The sequence below is a fragment of the Salmo trutta genome, chromosome 1, assembly GCF_901001165.1.
Source record: "Salmo trutta chromosome 1, fSalTru1.1, whole genome shotgun sequence".
Classification (NCBI taxonomy): domain Eukaryota; kingdom Metazoa; phylum Chordata; class Actinopteri; order Salmoniformes; family Salmonidae; genus Salmo; species Salmo trutta.
The window spans coordinates 44233424-44258348 of NC_042957.1; the positions used below are offsets into that span (position 1 = coordinate 44233424).

At 43.5% G+C, this 24925-nt stretch overlaps 2 protein-coding genes across 5 annotated transcripts in view; one reads left to right on the plus strand and one right to left on the minus strand.

Annotated features, from left to right (window-relative positions):
- The first annotated feature begins 694 nt into the window (after window positions 1-694).
- Window positions 695-6836, plus strand: LOC115196758 (uncharacterized). Of its 2 annotated transcripts, none has more exons than XM_029757657.1 (5): window positions 695-750; window positions 2852-2988; window positions 3533-3664; window positions 5118-5255; window positions 5418-6836. In XM_029757657.1, exons 2-5 carry the CDS (start codon window positions 2914-2916, stop codon window positions 5610-5612), a joined length of 540 nt encoding a protein of 179 aa, XP_029613517.1. In that variant the 5' UTR covers window positions 695-750; window positions 2852-2913; the 3' UTR covers window positions 5613-6836. The 2 variants fall into 2 exon arrangements, with proteins under 2 accessions (XP_029613517.1, XP_029613507.1); XM_029757647.1 differs by lacking the exon at window positions 695-750 and adding an exon at window positions 2261-2520.
- A 5698-nt stretch (window positions 6837-12534) lies between these two features.
- Window positions 12535-24925, minus strand: part of ppp1r9ba (protein phosphatase 1, regulatory subunit 9Ba) — a 61374-nt gene continuing 48983 nt past the window's right edge. For all 3 annotated transcript variants that reach the window (XM_029757676.1, XM_029757668.1, XM_029757685.1), the window contains exons 7-11: window positions 20664-20807; window positions 20448-20501; window positions 20076-20305; window positions 16444-16540; window positions 12535-16200 (exon numbers count right to left, since the gene is read on the minus strand). In XM_029757676.1, the coding sequence (XP_029613536.1) occupies window positions 16147-16200; window positions 16444-16540; window positions 20076-20305; window positions 20448-20501; window positions 20664-20807 (579 nt within the window). In that variant the 3' untranslated portion in view covers window positions 12535-16146. The remainder of the gene's footprint in view (window positions 16201-16443; window positions 16541-20075; window positions 20306-20447; window positions 20502-20663; window positions 20808-24925) is intronic.

A 24925-nucleotide genomic window follows, 5' to 3' on the forward strand; every position in this document is an offset into this window, starting at 1 on the left:
ACCAGCTACGCTGAATTATTGACGCACATTCGAACGTGCTGCTGTCATACGCTGCCAGCACGCCCACAAGCGAGTCACCATGGGCGGCGTAAGCGGTACGCGGCAATACCGCTATCTAGTGTGCATTCCCCATGAAAATGAATGGGAAGCGGTGTTTCACCGCGCGGCAACATGTGCTCTTGAACACGGGAATCAGCCATAATGATACATTCTATGTTCAACAGTTTAGCATTACTGATAGGCACAACAAATGGAAGAAAAAAAAAATCCTACATTAGAAAATAATTTATGCAATCAAAACTAGCTTATAGCGCTGTCATGCCAATTCTGGAAAGGATATAAGCTATTCACAAACGTCATGATAAATGGTACATTATAAACTTGGTGGTTCGATTCCTGAATTCTGATTGGCTGGCAGTCGTGGTATATCAGACCATATACCACGGGTATGACAAAACATGTATTTTTACTGCTGTAATTATGTTGGTAACCAGTTTATATTAGTAATAAGGCACCTCGGGGGTTTGTGATATATGGCCAATATACCACCGCTAAGGGCTGTTAACGCGATGCAACACGGATATTAGTCATATAGCACACCTCCTCGGGCTTTATTGCTGAATTAAGACGCTGGGAATGAGGTCAGTTATTACCTAAGAAAGGGATTTGTAGTCAAGAGAACAAGTGAGCATACCTTGCAATCAAGATGCGTGTGGGCTTGATGTCATATCGCAATGGCCAAATCCTGAGGTAAGACTAATTTACTTGCGCAAATAAGGATTTCACAAACGGGGATATGAGTCTTCAATTGTTCTGAGCAAATAAAATAGGAACTAAGCATTAGGTAACACAACCTTATTTCCTTCGTATATGCCTACTCAGAGAGTAGCATACATAAAATGTCGAATTGCTACAATTAGAGTTGTGAAATTATGTACATGTATTTATTCTGAGTAATGTAGCCCTACATGAACGTCACTGAAAATGCCATAAGGTTGTTTCGGTCTTGGGCTCGCCATGACGTCAACACAGCTACACATGCGAACGTCCCCTGCATTGTGTTTGGATGTGCGACTGTTTTGTAGAGCGCGTATTTTCAATCATAGCCTGTTGTCCGCAGCGTGACCGTTCACTTCAGGCTATTGAATTTCATTTAAAAAAAACTAATTTGACATTTTTCTGAATTATAGGCTAGAAATAATTTCCCATCCACAAATACAAATTAAAGAGTAAAATAATAAGTATAGCCTATAGACCTGTTAATCAAGTCAAGTTACCAGCTAGGCCTATTTAAAGTGCATTTTATAAGTCTTAACACACTTTACAGATAAAATGTTGTTTAATACATGGGGTTAAAACATATACAGTTAAACATTAGGGAGTCCAGTAGGGCAGGAGTGACAGTGAGTCCAGACAGTGACAGCCAGGTGGAAAGGTGGAGGGAGTGTGAAGAATGGATCCAATCAATATTAGGCAATTAATAGCTTTGTTTCATTTATTTGATTCATAATGTGCAGCTCAAAGTGCTTTACAATAAGCTCTAGGAAATAAAATATTGGCCTAATAAAATTAAAATAATAGCATTATAATAGATGTAAAATAGCAGAATAGAACAATTAGGCTTAGCCTATATTATAGTTTCTGTATTGAAAGCCTAATAGGCTAGTTGTCTTTTTTTAAATCATAAGCGCAGTTTTAATCAAATCAAATTTATTTATATAGCCCTTCGTACATCAGCTGATATCTCAAAGTGCTGTACAGAAACCCAGCCTAAAAACCCCAAACAGCAAGCAATGCATGTGAAAGAAGCACGGTGGCTAGGAAAAACTCCCTAGGAAAAACTCCCTAGAAAGGCCAAAACCTAGGAAGAAACCTAGAGAGGAACCAGGCTATGAGGGGTGGCCAGTCCTCTTCTGGCTGTGCCTGGTGGATATTATAACAGAACATGGTCAAGATGTTAAAATGTTCATAAATGACCAGCATGGTCAAATAATAATAATCATAGTAGTTGTCGAGGGTGCAACAAGCACGTCCGTTTAATCACATGCATTATATATTTGCTCATGTTCTGATTTTTGAATGCATGTCAAGCTATCACAAGGTCATCAGGATGTAGCCTTTCTATCTCTTAAGGGCTTTATTCAATATGTAAAACTGAAGCGTTACAGATTCCGCGATAGAAATGTAAAGGTAGCCTAATTTCCGATTGAGACTACTACGTATGTAGCGTTTACCGTGAATTCAGTCTCCGCTAAAGCGGGAACATTGCCTTTACATTTCAACCACGCTGTAAAGCTGGACTTCCGCAAATCAGATTGAATAGAGCCCAAATTATTAGTCACTCACTATTGCAGGTTTACAAAGACCCTCCAGTACAATGACCCTTCAGTGGAAATTCCCATGAAACATACTTGATTCATATAAATACTTCAAGTCTCCCTCAAATGGGAGATAAGAAAGAATCCTACATATTTAGCAAAATAGACTAACCATACTGACACGGAATGAACACTCTCAAAAGTAAGTTATATTTTATGAGATATTTATAAATAAATTTGACTAGGACACTTAATTAGTGTATTTGTTCTTCTCGATGCAACTTTTTTTTACTTGGAAACAATATTTTGTTAAAATTGGCTGAAGAAAGTCATAATACCTTGGACATATTTTGAGTGGTTGTCACCAGGCAGTTTTATTGTGCATGGCTACTGCGTAGCTCAACGCACTACATTTGGCACGCTCCCCTTTCTTGCATAATGTTCTGCGCGGCGCTGGCTGTATCTCAGTTCAACTTGTTCAGAATCTGTATCGTCATAGAGTCGTTCTGCAGCTGTTTTTTCCTTTCCCACAGTTGTAGGTCTGCTCTGCTGTTTAGCTTTTCTGGTCCGGTCCGCACACATTCCAGAGAAGTCAATGGACGCAAGGAGTTTGGTCGAAAAAATATTAGGCAACATCCCTGTGGTTCACGGGTCCAGTGTCAAAATCACGGTAAGTCTAGTGGACGGCGACATTGCACTGTTCTTACGCGGTGTGTATGGTCTTTACTGTCTGTAATTTATCGCATACTTTTATGGGTAAAATTACGCAGCTTTGCATGGTCTTTAATAATGTTCGATTTGAGTTTAAATCACGTTGACCGTTAGATCATGCAAACATTGTGTTGTTTTTGCATAAAACAAACCCTAGCACACGACAGGACATATTTGCGTTGAAGAATGCAAAGCATGTATCTAACAAAGATCAATATCACATTTAGCTGCTGCTGAATTTAGTAAATGCAATCATACCTTGTAGCTGCAGGCAAATTTAGGAAAATATACAAGTAGGTTTAGTTAAATTGCAAAACAAATGCATCTCTTTGTGCGTTTAAACTTGCTGTGGTTTGGTTTTACAACCTGTCGTGACCACTAACACCACAGATTCCAAAAGTGCACTAACCCCAACTTCTCTCTGCTTGATCTGCAGTCAACCCATAGACATACATGTATGCATTACATTGGCTCCAGCTCTATAACCACTCCTCTTCTCCTAGGGCCTGACCCTTGACCCGTCCAGCCAGTCTAGGAACATACCGTACCAGTCCATGGTGACCTCCCTGGGCATCCCCGCTGCACCAGAACTAAAGGCTGTCTGCAGACCCCTAAACCAAATCGACTTCACCCTGGTGAGTGTGTCAGTGCCGGTCGCTGCCGTTTAAGATGGGGAGGATGATTAAAAAAAATGTATGAGCTTGGCCTTATTTCTATTACAGCGTATTGGATAACTGTCATTCATATTCCATTCACCCAGCTCAATGTAACATCGATAGGTTTAGGCTACTACATGATACAACATGTTTTCCCTATTCCCATCATGGTGTTGCTACAACCTATACAACATAGTTGCACAGGTCGAGAGCCGCCTTGCTAGCTAAGCAAGTGAAAGTTTAAAAAAATACAACGACCCATGGCTCTTTTGCTTCGCCTTCATTTTTGAAGAAATGAATTTGTTCAAAACTGTCCAGCTATTGTCTTTCTCTGAGTCGACTACTCACCACATTTTATACACTGCAGTGGTAGCTAGCTGTAGGTTGTGCTTTCAGTAATCAGTAATTCAATCTCTGATCCTTTGATTGGATGGACAACATGTCAGTTCATGCTGCAAGAGCTCTGATAGGTAGGAGGAAGTTGTCGTAATTCATGTGTAAGTCTACGGAAGGGGGTGAGAACCGTGAACCTCCTAGGTTTTGTATTGAAGTCAATGTACCCAGAGGAGGATGGAAACTAGCTGTCCTCCAGCTACACCATGGTGCTCCCCTACAAAGTGCTGTTGAGGCTACTGTTGGGTTGTAATTTGAAATACTTGCTGCACCAGAAGTTAATGGTTATATGTAGGAGCAATGTATATGGTGGAGTCAATTAAGGGTGGATATGAGCTATGAGCTTGGAGAGTTACTAAGTGAGGGAAAAGGCAATCACATGGTTGCGGTTACTGATAAGGGTGGATAGCTGTGGATTAGTGAGGAATGTGGGCCGAGGTCAGGTCAGATCACATGAAGGGAGAAGGAACAGTTTATTACACACGTCACTTAACTTCCCGCCTAGCAACCAATATGTCATGTTTAGAGAAAAGGAGGAGACTCTGCCCAAAGTGTGGTGGAAATACTTGTGCTGGTGGGAATATGTCTTTTGTCTTGTCAGCTGTCTGACCCATTGGGTGAATAAACTTAGTTTGAGCTTTTCCTAGTTGTCTGTTAGGTTCTAAGTAAACAAAGTAAAAACTAACACCACTGTAGACCTTCATCGCTAAACAGTGCATTTTAGTCAATTATTTGGTGACGTGAATATATTTTGTATAGTTATCTAAAAAGGATACCTTTTAATATTTTACTAATTTGTATTTTTATGAAACTCACTGAGGAGGATGGTCCTTCCCTTCCTCCTCTGAGGAGCCTCCACTGGTGTGTGTGTGTGAGAGAGAGAGAAGGGGAAACAATGCTACGGTTCTCCTGAATGTTGCAGATAGAATAATAAAGTTGACATGAATAGTTCTGACACGGTTCCTTATTGCGTTGTGTCCTAGCATACTGGCCATGGTCCATTTTAGTTGTCTGACCAGCTGTGCGCTTCCGCCTACAGGAGGTGTGTCTGAGCAGTATGTCTGCGGGGCTGCAGCTGTATCAGGATGTGCTGGGTGTGCTGAAGGAGCGTGTGACCACTGAAAAGGTGACAGGACTCCTGGCTGACATCAGAGACCTGCTGGCCCAGGTCAACAAGGTGAGACTGACACACACAAACTCCCTGAGTAATAAAAAGTACACATCTGCACATGCATGCACACTGGCACACGATCAAAGAGGTCCTACACTTATATCGTCACACTTGAGATGTTCGTTTAGGTTAATAACCTGTATGTGTGTGTTTTTATGGGTTGTTCAGATGCAGAAGCCGGGCCAGATGAGCAGTGTGGCCCAGTATGAGGCCTCAGGACTGGCCTCACGCCTCCCAGGGGACTACGAGGTTCAGGTTGCCACTCACTTTATCCTGTTGCAGCTCCGTGACTTCACACAGAACCTAAAACGCAGCCTGCGCAACGTCGAACACCTGACTTCCAGGCCAGGACAGAGGGACTGAACCTTTTCAGGCCAGGCCAAAGGGGCTGGGCTGCACTCTACAGCAGCAGCAAAACCTGTGCAGACATGGATGGAGGAGCGGAGTGGTGTCGTCCGTGCCAGAAGCCTATTGGACTTCTAAGGCAGCTGCGTAGTGATGTCGCCTGGTTGAAACATATTTAATATCTGTTCGAGCCTGCTTCAGTCTTTATGTCTAATCTGTCAATCAAGGTCAAACGGGACATTCGAAAACATGAAGCAAGCGGAGCACTTTATCTGAGAGAGAGGGACGCTACACAATTGGTTTTGGTTTTGGTGCCATCCCCTGTCTCCCAAGATCTGGTTCTCATCCTATAACTGCAGGTTGCTGGTTCAAGCCTTGTTCTATCTGTTCCCCATCAATTGGTACAATAGCAACTGGTTAAGGACTGAGTGCCTGCGTTTCTTCATCTCTTTCTCCCCATGAGGGTTTTGTTCTTAGCTTGTCCTGCCACTCTACGACACCTCTGATTGCTGTCTCAGAGTTTCCTTGAGAAAGCAACACTGATAGCTGCCAGATAGTGGCAAGTCCCCGCCTGCACTCCCACCAACTCTGATGTGAGATAAACCATGGCCACTGTTTGATTTGTCTGTTGAGTGTCTTAGATACTTATTTATACTTAAAAAATATATATTTATATTTATGAAGTACTGGGATATTTGTTGTGTATTTTAATTTATTTTGTTTGCGTATGCATGTATTTATTTATTTAATGTATTTATACTGTATGTGTTTTTTTTATTGATTGATACAGTCATCCCTAGAATAATTTTCTGGTGGGTGTCAAAAGATTTGTATTGTATGTGGTTTGGCAGAGAGGTAAAACAAATGTTATATACCAGGAGCTCTGATCTCCTTCCCTTTGTTTTATTTATTTATTATATTTTTTTAACAGGACGGTAGGAAGTCGGGAGACATGTATAGAACAAACAGTGAGGAAGGATTTTAGACGAATGACCGAGTTGCGATTTGATCCCGTCGCCTCGAAGGCATGTTGTAACGGTTATGACTAGAGGTTATTGTTTCTTGGGGTGCCAGTTAGGTTGTGCCTACCAGAGCAAATATTGCTTTCTCCTTTTTGTTTGTGAGGGAATGAGTCCCGTCTGGTCCGGCAAGTCTACACCAACACAAAGGACACATGTAAAAGTCAGTATGGACATACACTTTTCATAAACCATTAAAACATTGGAAATAACTTCAAAACAACTGTTCTTTTGCATTGGTTGTATTACCAACATATATTATTATGTGTGTGTGTGATCATTTAACAAACAATGAGCTCTGGTTCCTCCAGAAAAGTCCAGTACCTCGGGCCTAAAAGAGTCCAGCCCGGTAAAGGAGTTCAGTGAACTCAATTGACCTTAGTCACGCAATGTTTGTCTGTTCATAAAAGTGTAGCTTAAACCCAGTCTCAATCATACAATCAAAATATCAAACTCTTTTACTACACAACCATAAAGAGTATCAAATCTCAGTAGTCTTCAACTACAACTGACCACAAATCAACACGGTATAAATCACATTCAAACAAATGAAATACCAAATGCAAAAGAAGTTGTAGTCAGGACAATCCAATCCGCTAACAGATCTCCAGCAGAGAAAGGCCATGACGAAACAGCCGAGACCAACAGATGTGTAGTCCAAAGGAAGAAATGAGTGGATCCGATCCTGGTTAAACTTGAGACAAGGCTACAAAGCACACTTTTAAAATACAACAAAACAAACAAAGTAAAGAAGCTTTCGGAACTGAGGATTGAACACATCCTCGTTTGCACCACCATCACAACCCCTTTTTTCGCAACTGATGCTGGCTATTTAATTGGGAATTAAAGCGAAAGCGCCCTATTGGAAGGAGAAGCACAGACGGTTCAGACAATTCAGGGCCGTCACAATGTGTGGTCTGGGAATCGAGAGTGTTACCGCTTGACCAGACTCCAGAACAAGAGGGTTTTTAGTCAATATAGTCACCCCTAGAGTAATTTCCTGGTAGGTGTCCGTGTCAAGAGGTGTGTCATCCCCTGTTTAGGAAGTTAAATTTTGTTTTCCATTTTCTATTTCCACTTTTACAGCTGCTTATTTTCTAGTTGGTATGTATACTTAGTTCAAACATCTGCTGCTGATTTTATTATTTTGTTTTTTATATCATTCTATAGATGATAATGTTAATTTATTTTAATTGAATAGGTTAATTTATATTTATTTTATTCATTCATGTTAAGAGAATTTTCCATTCAAGAATTTTACCATTAAAATTACATTTAGACTGTAAAAGATGGCATTTAGCACATTTCTTATAGAGGGTATCAGTCTTGCATCAAATAGTGAATTCCACTGTATGCAGAATGTTGCATGCATGTCTGCACAGTGTTATATTTTCACAGCTCACTGTCAGTAAATATCATACAGTAAATATTGGACTACAAGAGAGTTGCAAGCCTGCAAAGGTAGAGTTATTTAAAGCTTTGAATGGGTCGATTGGGTTCTGGAGGTGTGTGGTTACAGCAATTGCGCAGGGTTGGTGCAGCCTGCGGTGTTGGGGCCCAATGTGATATCTTTTCATGGAGCCCAAAATCCCTGGCGGTGCCCCTGGCCGTAAGGCTCTACAGAGAGTTGTCAAGACTGACCAGTCCATCACTGGGGGCGAGCTCCCAGCCCTACAGGACATTTACACCAGGTGGTCAGTCAATCAATAACATGTATTTATAAAGCCCTTTTTACACCAGCCTAAAACCCCAAACAGCAAGAAATGCAGATGAAGCACTGTGGTTAGGAAAAACTCCCAAGAAAGGCAGGAACCTAGGAAGAAGCCTAGAGAAGAACCAGGCTCTGAGGGGTGGCCAGTCCTCATCTGGCTGTGCCGGGTGGAGATTATAAGAGTACATGGCCATTTAAGGCCAGATTCTTCTTCAAGATGTACATACATTCAAAGATGACCAGCAGGGTTAAATAATAATCAGTGGTTGTAGAGGGTGTAACAGGTCAGTACCTCAGGAGTAAATGTCAGCTGGCTTTTCATAGCCGAGCATTCAGAGGTCGACACAGCAGGTGCGGTGGAGAGAGAGAGTCAAACAGCAGGTCCGGGACAAGGTAGCACGTCCGGTGAACAGGTCAGGGTTCCCTATCCGCAGGCAGAACAGTTGAAACTGGAGCAGCAGTACGACCAGGTAGACTGGGGACAGCCAAGAGTCATCAGGCCAGGTAGTCCTGAAGCATGATCCTAGGGCTCAGGTCCTCCGGGAGGGGGGGGGAAGGGAATTAGAGGGAGCATACTTGAATTCACACAGGACACCAGATAAGACAGGAGAATTACACCAGATATAACAGACTGACCCTAGCCACACGGCACATAGACTATTGCAGCATAGATACTGGAGACTGAGGCAGGTGGTGTCTGAGGAAGGCCCAGAAGATTTCCAAAGACTTCAGCCACCAAAGCCATGGACTGTTTTCTCCCTTACTGTCTGGCAGGTGGTCTCAGAGCATTAGGGCCAGGACCAACAGGCTCAGAGACAGTTTCTACCTGCAGGCTATAAGACAGTTGAACAGCTAACCCCTGGCTGTCCTTAAGGCTATTTGCACAGATTATTTGCACTGACTCTGCATTCCCACATCAAACACAAATTCACTCACGCATGTACACACGCACACACACACACACACACACACACACACACACACACACACACACACACCCACCCACACCACTGCTGCCTCTATGTATTTTAATATACCTCTCTTGAGATTCTTCAAAGTAGCCACCCTTTGCCTTGATGACAGATTTGCACACTTTGACTATCTCATGAAGCTGGTTGAGAAAATGCCAAGAGTGTGCAAAGCTGTCATCAAGGCAAAGGGTGGCTACTTTGAAGAATCTCAAATTTAAAATATATTTTGAATTAACACTTTTTTGGTTCCTACATGATTCCATGTGTGTTATTTCATAGTTTTGATTAGTTTAGGAGGTAGGTTAAAGGGTTAAGGTTAGGGTTAGGTGAAGGGTTAGCTAAAAGGGGTAAGGTTAGGGTTAGGGTTAGCTAACATACTCAGTAGTTGCAAAGTAGCTAAAAAGTAATAAATTGTTGAAAAGTTAATAATGAGCTAAAATGCTAAATTTGTCCATGATGATATTCTAATTCACAACCTTTGGGTTGCTAGACGTTCGCGTTATACGCCCGACCAACCACCATACTAAGTAACCATCTGTCTTATGTAACCATATCAAACTTGGTTTTACATAAAGAATAATACAAAAGGCTCCGAGAACAGGTTGTCTTTCCACTGCTAGTCCTGTCTTTCTTTGGCTGGACTACTGGCTCTTTCTCCTCTTCCATCTCTCTCCTGTTGATATTTCAAATCGAACTGCTTTTCATCCGATTTGGGAAGGATGCAAAAAAAGGGTATATTTGCTAAAACATGTACGACCAGTACAAACCCGTTTGAACTGCACCCTGAATTCGAGGATTGCAGGTGTCATAAAGTCATAACGATAATGGCCTCCTGCACCTGATAGGCTAGGTGCTATTCTATACTGCAACCACTGTAGATAGCTTATTATTAATAGTAATAATATATATAGGACTAATATGTCTATCAATATCAGATGTTATGTTAACTTTTGAAATCCCAGGCCTACATGTATTTCAAGGACTAAGCCTACCTTATTGTCATCCATAATTGATCACTTGAAGTTCTCATCCACGTCTGTCTCAGCTACATGGAAGAACACTAATGACGACTGATGAAAAGTAACAGACTTTATAACGGTATTACATCATGCAACCTAATGTTGTGCATGACCGCAAGGTAGTTTTGCTCCTGAAGAGCGTGGGGGCTGGGAATAACATGGGGGGCAAGGATATAGGCATGGTGCTGTGACTGTAAGAGCAATAATTCAAGGATGTGTTGGCTATGTTCCTTGTGATACCTTTAGGCCAACTATTATCCTAAAGCTCCTATAAGACACTTCGAAAAGGATCCACTATGAGGAAATCATTTTAACTATTACAGACTACCAAGGGAAACCCAGAAGTGAGCTGCCCAGTGACACCAGCCTAACACACGAGCTAAATGCCTTTTATGATCTTAGCTCGCTTCGAGGCAAGCAACACTGAAGCATGCACGAGAGCACCAGCTGTTCTGGATGACTGTGATAACGCTCTCGGTAGCCGATGTGAACAAAACCTTTAAAAAACAGGTCAACATTCACAAAGCCGCTGGGCCAGACGGATTACCAGGACGTGTACTCAAAGCATGCACGGACCAACTGTCAAGTGTCTTCACTGACATTTTTAACCTCTCCCTGACCGAGTCTGTAATACCTACATGTTTCAAGCAGACCACCATAGTCCCTGTGCCCAAGGAAGCGAAGGTAACCTGCCTAAATGATAACCACAATGTGGCACTCACATCGGTAGCCATGAAGTGCATTGAAAGGCTGGTCATGGCTCACATCAACAGCATCCTCCCAGACCCTCTTGACCCACTCCAATTCGCATACCGCCCCAACAGATCCACAGATGACGCAATCTCAATCGCACTCCACACCGCCCTTTCTCACCTGGACAAAAGGCACACCTATGTGAGAATGCTGTTCATCAACTACAGCTCAGCATTCAACACCATAGTGCCCACGAAGCTCATCACTAAGCTAAGGACCCTGGGACTAAATACCTCCCTCTGCAACTGGATCCTGGACTTCCTGACGGGCCGCCCCCAGTTGGTAATAGTAGGCAACAATATGTCTGCCGCGCTGATCCTCAACACTGGGGCCCCTCAGGGGTGCGTCCTTAGTCCCCTCCTGTATTCCCTTTTCACCCATGACTGTGTGGCCAAACACAACTCCAACACCATCAATAAGTTTGCTGACGACACAACAGTCGATGTGATCACCGACAACAATGGGGCGGCCCGTCAGGAAGTACTGGCAGTGTGGTGCCCGGACGACAACCTCTCCCTCAATGTGAGCAAGACAAAGGAGCTGATCGTGGACTACAGGAAAAGGCGGGCCGAACAGGGCCTCATTAACATTGACAGGGCTGTTGTGGAGCGGGTCGAGAGTTTCAAGTTCCTTGGTGTCCACATCACCAACGAACTATCATGGTCCAAACATACCAAGACAGTCGTGAAGAGGGCACGACAAAACCTTTCCCCCCTCAGGTTACCGAAAAGATTTGGCATGGGCCCTCAAAAGGTTCTACAGCTGCACCATCGAGAGCATCCTGACCGGTTGCATCATCGCCTGGTATGGCAACTGCTCGGCATCTGACCGTAAGGCGCTACAGAGGGTAGTGCGAACGGCCCAGTACATCACCGGGGCCAAGCTTCCTGCCATCCAGGACCTATATAGTAGGCGGTGTCAGAGGAAAGCCCATAAAATTGTCAGAGACTCCAGTCACCCAAGTTAGACTGTTTTCTCTGCTACTGCACGACAAGCGGTACTGGAGCACCAAGTCTAAGACCAAAAGGCTCCTCAACAGCTTCTACCCCCAAGCCATTAGACTGCTGAACAATTCATAAAAATCGCCACCGGACAATTTACAATTGTACACTGCTTCTACTAGCTGTTTGTTTGTTACCTATGCATAGTCACTTCGCCCCCACCTACATGTACATATTACCTCAACTAGCCTGTACACTGACTTTGTACCGGTGCCCCCTGTATATACCCTCGTTATTGTTATTCTTGTGTTACTTTTAATTATTACTTTTTATTTTAGCCTACTTGGTAAATATTTTCCTCTTGAACTGCACTGTTGGTTAAGGGTTTGTAAGTAAGCCTTTCAAAATTTTAAAACAGACACTAACATTAATATACCTTTCATTCACGAAAATGATACCCCTTTCAGTGATGTATTGCAGGTGCAACTGGTTATAAACACAAAACAAGCCAACATGACCCTTGAGCTCTTGTTCAACACATCTGCATTTATTAACAATGACAGAAAATTATGTGAGAGACAAACATGATGAATTTCTGGACTTTTCCCCTCTTACTCATTGTGTTTGCAAACCACAAGGCAATGATTTAAAAAAAATACAAAAAGGAATGTAACCAGTTTCCTTCCCCTCAGAGGAGGGCAAACCTATTACACTGTACTAATGGGCCAAGGTCAATAATGCAAGAGTCTCTAGTATGAAGCAGAGATCCAGAATGCGTTTCCAACAGCATTTGTCTGGTATATTGAATCTCATGCCCTCAGAGTAATGACAAAGTGTACAATGGAATGTTAAAAGATGAGAGAAACCATGCAATTGTTCTGGTCCAGATCATAATATAGAGCTCCTGTTTCATGGCCTCATTGGCGTGGTTTCCTATTCTGAAGTAAAGATATGAACATGCATTTCCCAGCATATGTACTGTATTCTGATACTGCCTCGAGGGGTACTATCAGAACTGGAATCACAATGATGCTAAATGTGTCAAATTCAAGGATCCACTTCAGTAAATAACATCTCTTTTTCACCCAGACATTTCCATTGGTCAACTATCCCATTTCTGACATGTTTCTCATGGTTGTAACTTTACTGACAGCATAGCTAGCCAAGGAATGTTATTTTGTGAACATTTTTAATTTAGTCTAGTTTGTAGTTAAATGATACATGTCCAGTGTCTGCCTGCCATCTGAGAGGAGAAGTGATGTGATGAAGACTTTACAGGCAAGTCCCTTGGTTAGGTCCATTTGACAGTCATACATTAACAGACATCGTATCTATCCGAATGTGTTCTATGCAGTTCTCTTTCTTTTGGTTAGTAAAGGTCAACAGTTTTGATTCACAACTGTAGGCAAGGTATTCACTATGAAGATTGACTTAAAAAGGTAAACATATACCGCATATAGCCAAGAGGAAAGCGCAAGGTAGCAATAATACCATTGGGGACAGTGGATTAAAGGTCTTGAGATGAGAGAGGCACTGCTTATATCTAAGGTGGACCGTGTGTGTTCCATACTGGCACACTCACTATGTTACGATCAGCAACCTATACAAGCATACTGTATGGAGTTAGTAGGCCAATGATGGTTCAATGTCATACAAGACAAACACACAAAAAGTCATTTTTTTGAATGTTTTTCCTTTTTCCTAAAAAAGGTCCAATGCAGCCATTTTATCTCAATCTGAAAATTTCTGGGTCACAATTAAGTACCTTACTGTGATTGTTTTCAATTAAAATCATCAAAAAGAAACAAAACTTTCTTAGCAAAGAGCAATTTCTCAAGCAATACTTTTTCTAGGACTGTCTGGGAGTGGTCTAAGTGTGGAGGGGAAAACTGAAAACAAGATGTTTGGAATTCTATTAACTAATCAGGACAGGCCAAAACTCCATCCCACCAAAACAGGCCGAAATTCACAGGCAGTTTTTTCAATCAACTCTTACACTAAAAGGGCATTATCATAATTTTCACAATTTTACAGTATTATTAAAACCTTAGTGTGGAAATATATAATTTTACACAGGTACACCATGTTGACTGCACTGGGCCTTTAAGTCCCTTTTAAGTTCTCTGTTCACTACCACTTCTCAGCATGTGGAAGTTGTTCGCACATCGACTCCAATATTACCTAACACTGCAAAATATGGTCAGAAAACCTGTCAGCTTATTCCAGAGATGGTAAACCAGGAATTAGCCACTAACTAACGACCTGGTATTCCTTCTCTCAATCAAACTTACTGAGAGTGACACCTCCTGGTTTAGAGCAGTACTGCAACATAACAGAGATGTACAGTAACATTGGGCCCATGAAAACAGATGTACTTGACAAGAGTTTTCACAGTTAAAATACAAATTTTACATTAAAACACAACTAAAATGTTACAAGATTAAAATAAAAATAGGGCCATTTTTAAGAATAAAAAATGAATACATAGTGGGGGCAAATGAGTCTGACCTGTTTGTGCTACTAGGGGACAGAGAAGTAATGAGAGGAAGTTCCAAATGCCTAGTCTTGGATAAGACACTGTTAACAAACATGAGCAGCACAGAGGGAGCAAGGCAGCTGACTGGTATTATTGGAGATTCAAGTGAGAGCATCACGTCTACAGACAAAGACCTTTTACTGCACCTCAGTAGTCCACAGTGGCATCCTCCTCCTCCTGTGTCCTTCATCTGCACTGACCTGAGATACACTGGACAGGTGACAGGAGGTCCTCTGGTAGGAATCAGGTCAGACACACCGCTTTGCTTTTACCTTCCCTATGTTTTTCAGATCAGATGAAATTAAGAAAAGGAGACGAGGAGATAGGAAGCCACTTGAGGCATGCAGGAACATTTCCCCCCCTGCCTCTATCGATCTCTTTCATAAAGCTGCTACGTAACAACATTATCCCATGGCTCTAGTTACCCCAACATTACACAAAGATTGCCATCCAGTCCCCAAATTCAAAGGGCTATACCGATCTGGGGGCTAAATTTAAACCCCTTTGCTAAACTAGCAGTGATTCCAGACTCAAACGTTACAGCGTGAGTAAGACCTTCCTGGTTGGGGCAGGGAAAACCCAGGATTCTGAAATTGATATAGAGCGAAGCACAAAGTCAAATAATACTGACCCTCCACGTTATCAGAACCCAAGGTGAGACATACGCAAGTAAAACCACGAGTAACACATTGAACTGTTAAGCTTGCACATATTCACACCCTGTTTGCCATTTTGCTAATATAAAAAGGAAAATGTGCCACTTTGCGTGGCCTATATCCACTTGGAATTAGACCATCTTCTGTATACCCAATCTTCTCGATGCTTAAGTCAATTCCATTCAACGCCCTCTCAACCCAGCCACATTGCTTAAGCTTTTTAAGCAATTTTAAATATATGTAAAGAATATATACAAAACAAGCATATCATCACTGTACAAATTAACTTGAACCCAACCTGAGTCTTTCCATCATACAAGGGTAGCAGTTGAGCAAAAAAAGGGAAGCGGCCATTTTCTTTTGTTCAGTTAGTAGAAATCAAGAGAGATCATGCCATACAGCAGAAGCACTGTCTGTCACCAGTAGGCTATACACCAGTATTTGAGGATCTCTGTCATCCTATCAGTTTCTTCTGTCCAATTCTGGTCCCCATATCCAGTTAATTATTGAACCAGTAAGTCTAGTATAGAAGCGTTAAGTCAGTAGGGGCTGTATTTCCTGGTTAGTTATTTTACATGTGATAAGACAGAAAGAAGAGCATAGAAGACAAACGACCTCCTTCACAGATTGATCAATTGGGTAGTTAACTAGTTGAATGTGGTTCGATGCAACAAGGACTCCAGGTTCTGAATAAAGAGCATATAGGGATTGTTGACGCGGCTCGAAGCAAATGACAGTTGAAAACATGATTTTTTTGTTCCATTTTCGCTCGCAGGTGTCTTTTGAAGCCCCTCCCCCCAAAACTGCTGCCCCTAAAGTCTTCCTTTCTCCATTATTTTCTTCTTCTTTTGGCGTTCTTACAATCCGTCAAGGAAAACGTGGATTGGAAAAAGGATAGCCCCAGTGTGAAGGCATAGTTCCTCCTTTCCCTCTCTCTGCCATAGGTTTAGGAGGGATCAGAGGTCTTCAGCGCATCCACCTTGGTCTCCAGGTCTGTGATCTGAGGAGGACAGAGAGAAAGAGAGAGAGAGAGAGAGAGAGAGAGAGAGAGAGAGAGAGAGAGAGAGAGAGAGAGAGAGAGAGAGGGGGCTTTTATTACACACAAAATCCCAAGGCAGAATGATCATAACTCAGTAGCGTCTTCATGCTATGTGTTTAGATTAACCACAGCAAATTGTCTTACAAAATTATTGAGAATGTCATGACATATTTCCACACAGAGTAGAACCTAAATATACAACACCTTGTCCTGGAGGTTGTCTGCCTCTTCCTTATGAGTGGCCTCTGTCTCCTCTTGGGCTCTGCGCTGAGCCGTCTCCCTCTTCAGATACTCAATCTCCCTGAGACACATAGCGTGGTGTGGTTAGGCTGAATCCTGCCCATCCATCCCCATCCTCTCTTCCTCTTCCTCCAACTCCTGAATCCTCCATTCCTCTCTTCCTTCTACAAACCCCAGAATCCCCAAATCCTCTACAAAGCCCAGAACCCCCATTCCTCTTCCTCCTACAACCCCATAACACCTCCTACAACCCCATGCCTCGCCGGAAGCCCTGCCTTCCATAGGTGATAAGTGGGTCGGATTCATTCCTTCAATTATTCCGCTCAGTATGAACAGGAATGATTCACGCTACTAAAACAAACAAACATGCTGACCAGACCGGACACGTCGCAAAATACATTTACAAATCCATGTTAATCAATTATTGCACCCACACTGCTCGCGTGCTGAAAGTCCTGCCTCCCCCATCTCCTCATTGGTTTATAGAAGCAGGTACCCACGTGCCATCTCATTGGTTATACCCACGTGGGTGATTGAAAGAAACTGTTTTGCCGGTCGTCGTGGTAATACTATGAAAGTTTAGATGCTGATATAAGTTCAAAGATGAAAAAGCCTGAAAGGAGGAGAGATGACTAGAAACGATTCGGTTGGCCGTTTTATGTGTGGATTAATTGTCGGAGTAGAGGACCTTGTGCTTTTCAGGTGAAATAAAAACTCAATGTTTATATCCCAGGACAAATTAGCTAGCAACAGCAAGCTAGCTAAATAGGAGAAATTAGCTAGCAAGTGCATGCTAACTAGCCATACATGTTTAATGCTTTTCGACCTGTCCCCAAATTAATGTAATTGGTTCAGAGTTTGTTTTGATATTATAACCTGCGTGTCATTGATCGCGTTTGGTGTAGGGGGACAAAATACATTTATGCACGATGGCGCACGCGCACAGCCAGTTTGGGTTCCGTGTAAGCCATTTCTCTGAAAGATACTCACGATCTATGTGTAGCTTGTCTCCGCTTGCAGCCCGCTCAGGCGGCCCTCACTCAAACCAGTCCGTGGGCGCATTGCCACATAACCCACCGCCTGTGTGACTCGGTCAAGCACCGCTTGCCACTCTTCCCAGACTTGTTGATGAAGGGTCCGGTCCCACCTCGGTTATGTGGACTTTCTTGACTTGGTTACCTAAGCGAGCGCTGCATTGTGTACTAGCCAGGTTGGCTAACACGCATAGGCGAGATAGCTATTACTTGCTATTCCCACGGTGGAGTTGCTGGGGTAGCGCTCTTGTTTAGTATACGTAGTTTTAAGTCGCTTGGTTATTCTAAAATGGACCATGCTGCGGTCAAAGCTAGCTAGCCTAGATTATGCTAAAAACTCCTGGGTAATGTCAGCTAGCATGCTACATTTCCTGCGAGTGAAATGTAATATCTTTTCCCCGGCGTTATGGCAACCCCATTCCTATTTGTGTTTAAATACGAATAGCCAGGGGCACAATGTTTAGTGAGACCGCCAGATCATAGGCAGTAGGGATGTTCTCTAAATAAGTTTGAGTTGGACCATTTCCCTGTCCTGCTAAGCATTCAAAATGTAACGACTACTTTTGGGTGTCAGGGAAAATGTATGGAGGTAAAAGTACATTGTTTTCTTCAGGAATGTAATGAAGTGAAAGTTGTGAAAAAGATAAATAGTAAAGTACAGTTACCCCCAGAAACTGACTTAAATACTTTACACCACTGGTTGAACAGTATTTCCTCCGACACATTGGTGGGGCTGGCTTCCGGGAAACACTTTGAAGTTTGTGTAAATGTGAAAGTAATGTAGGAGAATATAACACAGATCTGGTAAAAGATAATACAAAGAAAAAAACCAACCGTTCTTTAGTATTTTTTTGTATCATCATCTTTGAAATGCAAGAGAAAGGCCACAATGTATTATTCCAGCCCAGGTGCAATTTAGATTTTGGCCACTAGATGGCAGCAGTGTATGTGCAAAGTTTTAGACTGATCCAATAAACCATTGCATTTCTGTTCAAAATTTTGTATCAAGACTACCCAAATGTGCCTAATTTGTTTATTAATAATGTTCAAAATTGTGCACTCTCCTCAAACAATAGCATGGTATTCTTTCACTGTAATAGCTACTGTAAATTGGACAGTGCAGTTCGATTAACAAGAATTTAAGCTTTCTGGCAATATCAGATATGTCTATGCCAGTGGTTCTTAACCTTGTTGGAGGTACTGACCCCCACCAGTTTCATATGCGCATTCACCGAACCCTTAATTGGAAAAATGGCTCTCTTCACCTTGAATTCAGCGAGCGTTGTGTTCTTGTATTGTCCATCTCCATGCAGCTTAAGGAAGTGTTCTCTTAGTTTTGCCGGTGCTAGACTAGAATTGCTCAACTTGGCATTGCAAATCATGCAGTTAGGACGCTGACTCTCATCACGTTCCGTTATACATGTGAATCCATATTGTACATATTCGTCCGACCACTTTCTTTTTTTGCTCGACATAGTTAGTGTGAAGGGATTAAAATATTAAGAAAGAAATCACACGACGTACCATCACGATAGTCACAATTCGACTACTGAGCGCGCCAAATTCCCTGCAGCACAGATAGGCCAAGCGATGTTGCGTGATCACCTGCAGCCAATGATGGCCAAGCGGGGCGTGTCATCACGAATCATATGAGTCGGGTGTGTGTCTTGACCTCCGCCAAACCCCTGAGACTGACTCACCGAACCCCTGGGGTTCTATCGAACCCAGGTTAAGAACCACTGGTCTATGCCAAGGGAAATTTTCTTGTTACTTACAACCTCATGCTAATTGCATTAGCCTACGTTAGCTCAACCGTCCCGTGGAAGGGACACTGATCCCGAAGAAGGATCTACATCTCCCCATAGTATGTTGTACCTAGTTTCCTTCCTTCAGGGAATAGTAGTTATAGTCATAATGCTACATTCATCAAAGTAGGCAAGTCATACTTTCAAGACTGCTTATTACCAAATACTACAACTATCAAATCATGTAGCGCTACCTCACGAGCAGTCTCTATCCATCATCCTCTCTCATGCGGTCTGTGTGTATCCGTCTCTGCCCGAGCCAGGCGCAATTGATTATAGTCATTGTAGTTAATTACCACATTTCTGCGGTGAACTCGTTTGCTTAAATGAAAACTACAATTCCTTCAGCCCAGCGTCTCACATCATTCTTGACTTGATTTCTCTAGTGAATTATTTGATTTCTCTCTAGAGAAACGGCGCGTTTAGCTATAAAATGTAAGTAATTGAACCAACGTAGGTCATTTAATAACAAAACCCCCGCAATTTCAGTTAATCGCTCAGCACTACCTCCTACAAATCCCAGAATCCTCCATTCCCCTCTTCCTCCTACAAACTCCAGAATCTTCCATTCCTCTTTCTCCTATAAACCCCAGAACCCCAATCCTCTTCCTACTACAAACCCCCAGAAACCCCATCCCTCTCTTCTACCTACAAACCCCAGAATCCCCCCATCCTTCTCTTCCTCCTATAAACTCCAGAATCCTTCATTACTCTCCCTCCTACAAACCCCAGAATCCTCCTTATTTATCAGCCTTACTTCTGCTGGTATTCCTTGATGAGGCGCTTGGCTTTGCTGTATTTGCGCTCCAGGGTCTGGTACTGGGCCTGTGTCTCCTTCAGGTGTTCATCCACCGCCTGACACAGACTCTGGGCCTCCATCCAGTAGCCCTCCAGCTTCTCCATGCGCTCCTTGTTCTCCCGAACGCTCTGTTCCAGCTGGGCACGCTCCATGCGCCAGCGCAGCTTGTCCTGCTCTGCATGCGCCAGCTAGATGAGGGGAGAAAGTGTAACGTTTATTCCTGTATACTTCTAGTTTACTCCTGGATTGTGTGTTTTAGTCCTGGGTTAAGGTGGATCTGTGAAACAAGTCCAATGTTTGTTGGGTAATTGATTTTGGAGCAGGTCTAACCTTTCTCTTCAGCTGTTGAATCTCAGCCTGGGTGACTGCATGCTTTATCTGAAGCTATAGAGGGACAGAGAGGAGAGAGTTAAAAATTGACACCATGGCTCACTCCAGCACAATGTCGCATCTGATATGCTCTCTCAACAAAAAGTTGAATTGAATATAACATTTTCTTAATTTTGAGATGAACATTTGCCTTTGGCATCAAGCCTCCCTGCTCACCTCTTTGAACTTGTGGGCCAGTTTCTCAGGGTCCATCTCCATGGGAGAGAGCATGTCCTCATTCTCCGCCAGGTCAAACACCTCTATGGCGTTGGGGAACATGGGGCTCATCTCCTCCTCCTCATCCGTGGCATACTCACCTGTCTGGAGGACATTCAGAAGATTCAGAGTATATTCAGAGAGTGCATTTAGACATTCCTGTCATGTTTCTGTCTTGTTGTGAAGCAACAATGTCACACAGTAATCAAATCTGCCCATGTAACTACCATGTGAAGTAAATACATGGTTTTACCAAAGGGGAACTAAGGTTTTTTTGGGGGTCCTCACAGGATAGGCCTCCATTTCTATTTCTCATCAATGTTTTCCCTCTACCCTCAAATGGCCACTAGATGGTGAAGTTGAGCTTAGAGGGAAAAAGTCCTCAAGGAGTAGAACGATAGTGGGCCAGAATTGACACCCTAGAATTGGGCAACCACCATTTTGTGTTTACCAGGGAAGCCTGTCAGAAGGCAAAGCTTGTCAGGGGACTCAGTGGCTGCAGTGATGTGAATCTTTGTTGACAAATATTCTACATACAAATTTGTCTATAATCAATAGTTATGTTGATTGGTGCAATAAATCCCACTCTACTGTACTGTCTATATGGACCTGGTGAGGTCAATAACAAAACACACCGACATCTCTGTTAGATAAAAGGAAATTCCCCCTTCCTTCACACACACACACACACACACACACACACACACACACACACACACACACACACACACACACACACACACACACACACTCTGAACGCCAACACACTCACTCCTAGGGATGGGTACCGAAACCCGGTATTAAACGGGCCCCGGGGCTAAATTATGAAAGACAGCTGGTCCAAGCCAAAGACAAGCCCAAAGCCCCTTCATGCTGGCAGCTAGTGGGAGGATGACTGAGGAGAGGCTGAATGAGTGCCACCTAGCCGTGACCAAGTTCATAGTGAAAGGCCTACACCCCTTTGCAACATTGGAGTCCAAGGGCTTTAGGTAACAGTCTGTCAGTGTATATATATATATACTGCTCAAAAAAATAAAGGGAACACTTAAACAACACATCCTAGATCTGAATGAAAGAAATAATCTTATTAAATACTTTTTTCTTTACATAGTTGAATGTGCTGACAACAAAATCACACAAAAATAATCAATGGAAATCCAATTTATCAACCCATGGAGGTCTGGATTTGGAGTCACACTCAAAATTAAAGTGGAAAACCACACTACAGGCTGATCCAACTTTGATGTAATGTCCTTAAAACAAGTCAAAATGAGGCTCAGTAGTGTGTGTGGCCTCCACGTGCCTGTATGACCTCCCTACAACGCCTGGGCATGCTCCTGATGAGGTGGCGGATGGTCTTCTGAGGGACCTCCTCCCAGACCTGGACTAAAGCATCCGCCAACTCCTGGACAGTCTGTGGTGCAACGTGGCGTTGGTGGATGGAGCGAGACATGATGTCCCAGATGTGCTCAATTGGATTCAGGTCTGGGGAACGGGCGGGCCAGTCCATAGCATCAATGCCTTCCTCTTGCAGGAACTGCTGACACACTCCAGCCACATGAGGTCTAGCATTGTCTTGCATTAGGAGGAACCCATAGCCAACCGCACCAGCATATGGTCTCACAAGGGGTCTGAGGATCTCATCTCGGTACCTAATGGCAGTCAGGCTACCTCTGGCAAGCACATGGAGGGCTGAGCGGCCCCCCAAAGAAATGCCACCCCACGACTGACCCACCGCCAAACCGGTCATGCTGGAGGATGTTGCAGGCAGCAGAACGTTCTCCACGGCGTCTCCAGACTGTCACGTGCTCAGTGTGAACCTGCTTTCAACTGTGAAGAGCACAGGGCGCCAGTGGCGAATTTGCCAATCTTGGTGTTCTCTGGCAAATGCCAAACGTCCTGCACGGTGTTGGGCTGTAAGCACAACCCCCACCTGTGGACGTCGGGCCCTCATACCACCCTCATGGAGTCTTTTTCTGACTGTTTGAGCAGACACATGCACATGTGTGGCCTGCTGGAGGTCATTTTGCAGGGCTCTGGCAGTGCTCCTCCTGTTCCTCCTTGCACAAAGGCGGAGGTAGCGGTCCTGCTGCTGGGTTGTTGCCCTCCTACGGCCTCCTCCACGTCTCCTGATGTACTGGCCTGTCTAATGGTAGAGCTTCCATGCACTGGACACTACGCTGACAGACACAGCAAACCTTCTTGCCACAGCTCGCATTGATGTGCCATCCTGGATGAGCTGCACTACCTGAGCCACTTGTGTGGGTTGTAGACTCATGCTACCACTAGAGTGAAAGCACCGCCAGCATTCAAAAGTGACCAAAACATCAGCCAGGAAGCATAGGAACTAAGAAGTGGTCTGTGGTCCCCACCTGCAGAACCACTCCTTTATTGGGGGTGTCTTGCTAATTGCCTATAATTTCCACCTGTTGTCTATTCCATTTGCACAACAGCATGTGAAATGTATTGTCAATCAGTGTTGCTTCCTAAGTGGACAGTTTGATTTCACAGAAGTGTGATTGACTTGGAGTTACATTGTTTTGTTTAAGTGTTCCCTTTATTTTTTTGAGCTATATATATATATATATATATATATATATATATATATATATATAGATAGTTGTATTCATTTTTAGGATATAGTAGTGTAAAAAGGGTTGTTAGTCCCATCACTCCACAATACACAACAACACTAATTCAATGATAATTCAACACAAACAATTTTTTTACTGTAGGGAGATGAGCAAGGCACTCAACCCCAAATATACCCTCCCTCCAGGAGTTACCTCAGTGACACATTAATTCCTACCTGGTGTGGTGTAGAAAAGGCCAATGTGATCACTGAGCTGAAGGACGTGTCAAAGCTGGCCATCACATGAGATGGGTGGACCAGCCTCTTTCAGGACCACTATCTCACTGTTACAGTGCACTACACAAGCCAGGGCAGTGTAAAAACAGAAGGTCCTCCACACCAGGGCAGTGTAAAAACAGAAGGTCCTCCACACCAGGGCAGTGTACAAATCGCAAACTGGCGAAGTGGTGGCAGAGGAGATCTCAGACATTCTGTAAGAGTTTGAGATAGAGCCGAGCAAGACTGTAGCTGTTGATAATGCTGACAATCTGGAAGTTGCCATCAAGAGGCTACACATCCTAAAAATAGGATGCTTTGCGCACACATTGAATCTGGCAGCGTAGAAAATCTACAAAATGACTTCCATTGATAAATGGGCAGCCAGAATCAGAGCAGTGGCCGTGTGGTTCAAGAGATCCTCCATGTCCAAAACAGTCTTGAAGGAAAAGCAGCAGCTCCTTGGTAAGAAGCCAGTTCAATCTATTAAAGTATTATTTAGAAATTCCCACATTTAACAATTTAATTCAATATTCAAGTGGGCGGTAATTAAATGCATGTTGTTTTAGGCCTTCCGCAACACTCACTCATCCTTGATGTCAAGACCAGATGGAACTCGCTCTATCTAATGAAAGATTTATGGAGCAGTATCCAGCGATCCAAGCAGCAGCCTTGGACCCACAACTGCGAAAAGAAATGACCAAGGACAACCTCAACCGTCTGAAGGATGAGGACTTACGTAAGGCTGAGGAGTTTGTCCAGCTCATGAGAATCCTCTATACATCCACACTGTGTGTCATGTGAAAAGAATGCCACCTGTGGACAGATCATATCCATCCTCCAAAAACTGGAAGAGCACTTCACTGTGAAGCATGAAGATACGTTTGTGGCAACCATCAAAGAGATGGTGTGGGAGAACCTCTCCAAGCGCTATCAGGATGAGGACATTCAAGCCTTCCTGCATGAGGCCACAGCAATGGACCCCAGATTTAAAGGGAGGCCGGTGAGTGACACCACCTGGGACAGGCTGAGGAAGGCAACTGTTGAGGCCGATGTGACAGGAGCATCACCAGGGCTGTCAGAGGAGCCGGAGCAGACAGACACAGAGCACCAGCAACAGGAGGAGGAGTCTGAAGGAGAGGAAATGGAGGAGACAGTCCCTACATTGTACAAAACAAGGAGTGCCTTGGAGGAGCTGTTCTCAGAAGAGGACAGGGAGTTGAGGTTGACGATCCAACAGGACACCTCGTCCCTCACCCTCAGCGGGCGTGTTGACCTAGATGTTGAGCTCTACAAAGTCCTGCCTCCCATCCCCATGGCTGAAGATCCTGTGATGTGGTGGTGGGAGAATAGAGCTACTCTGCCCCTCCTCACA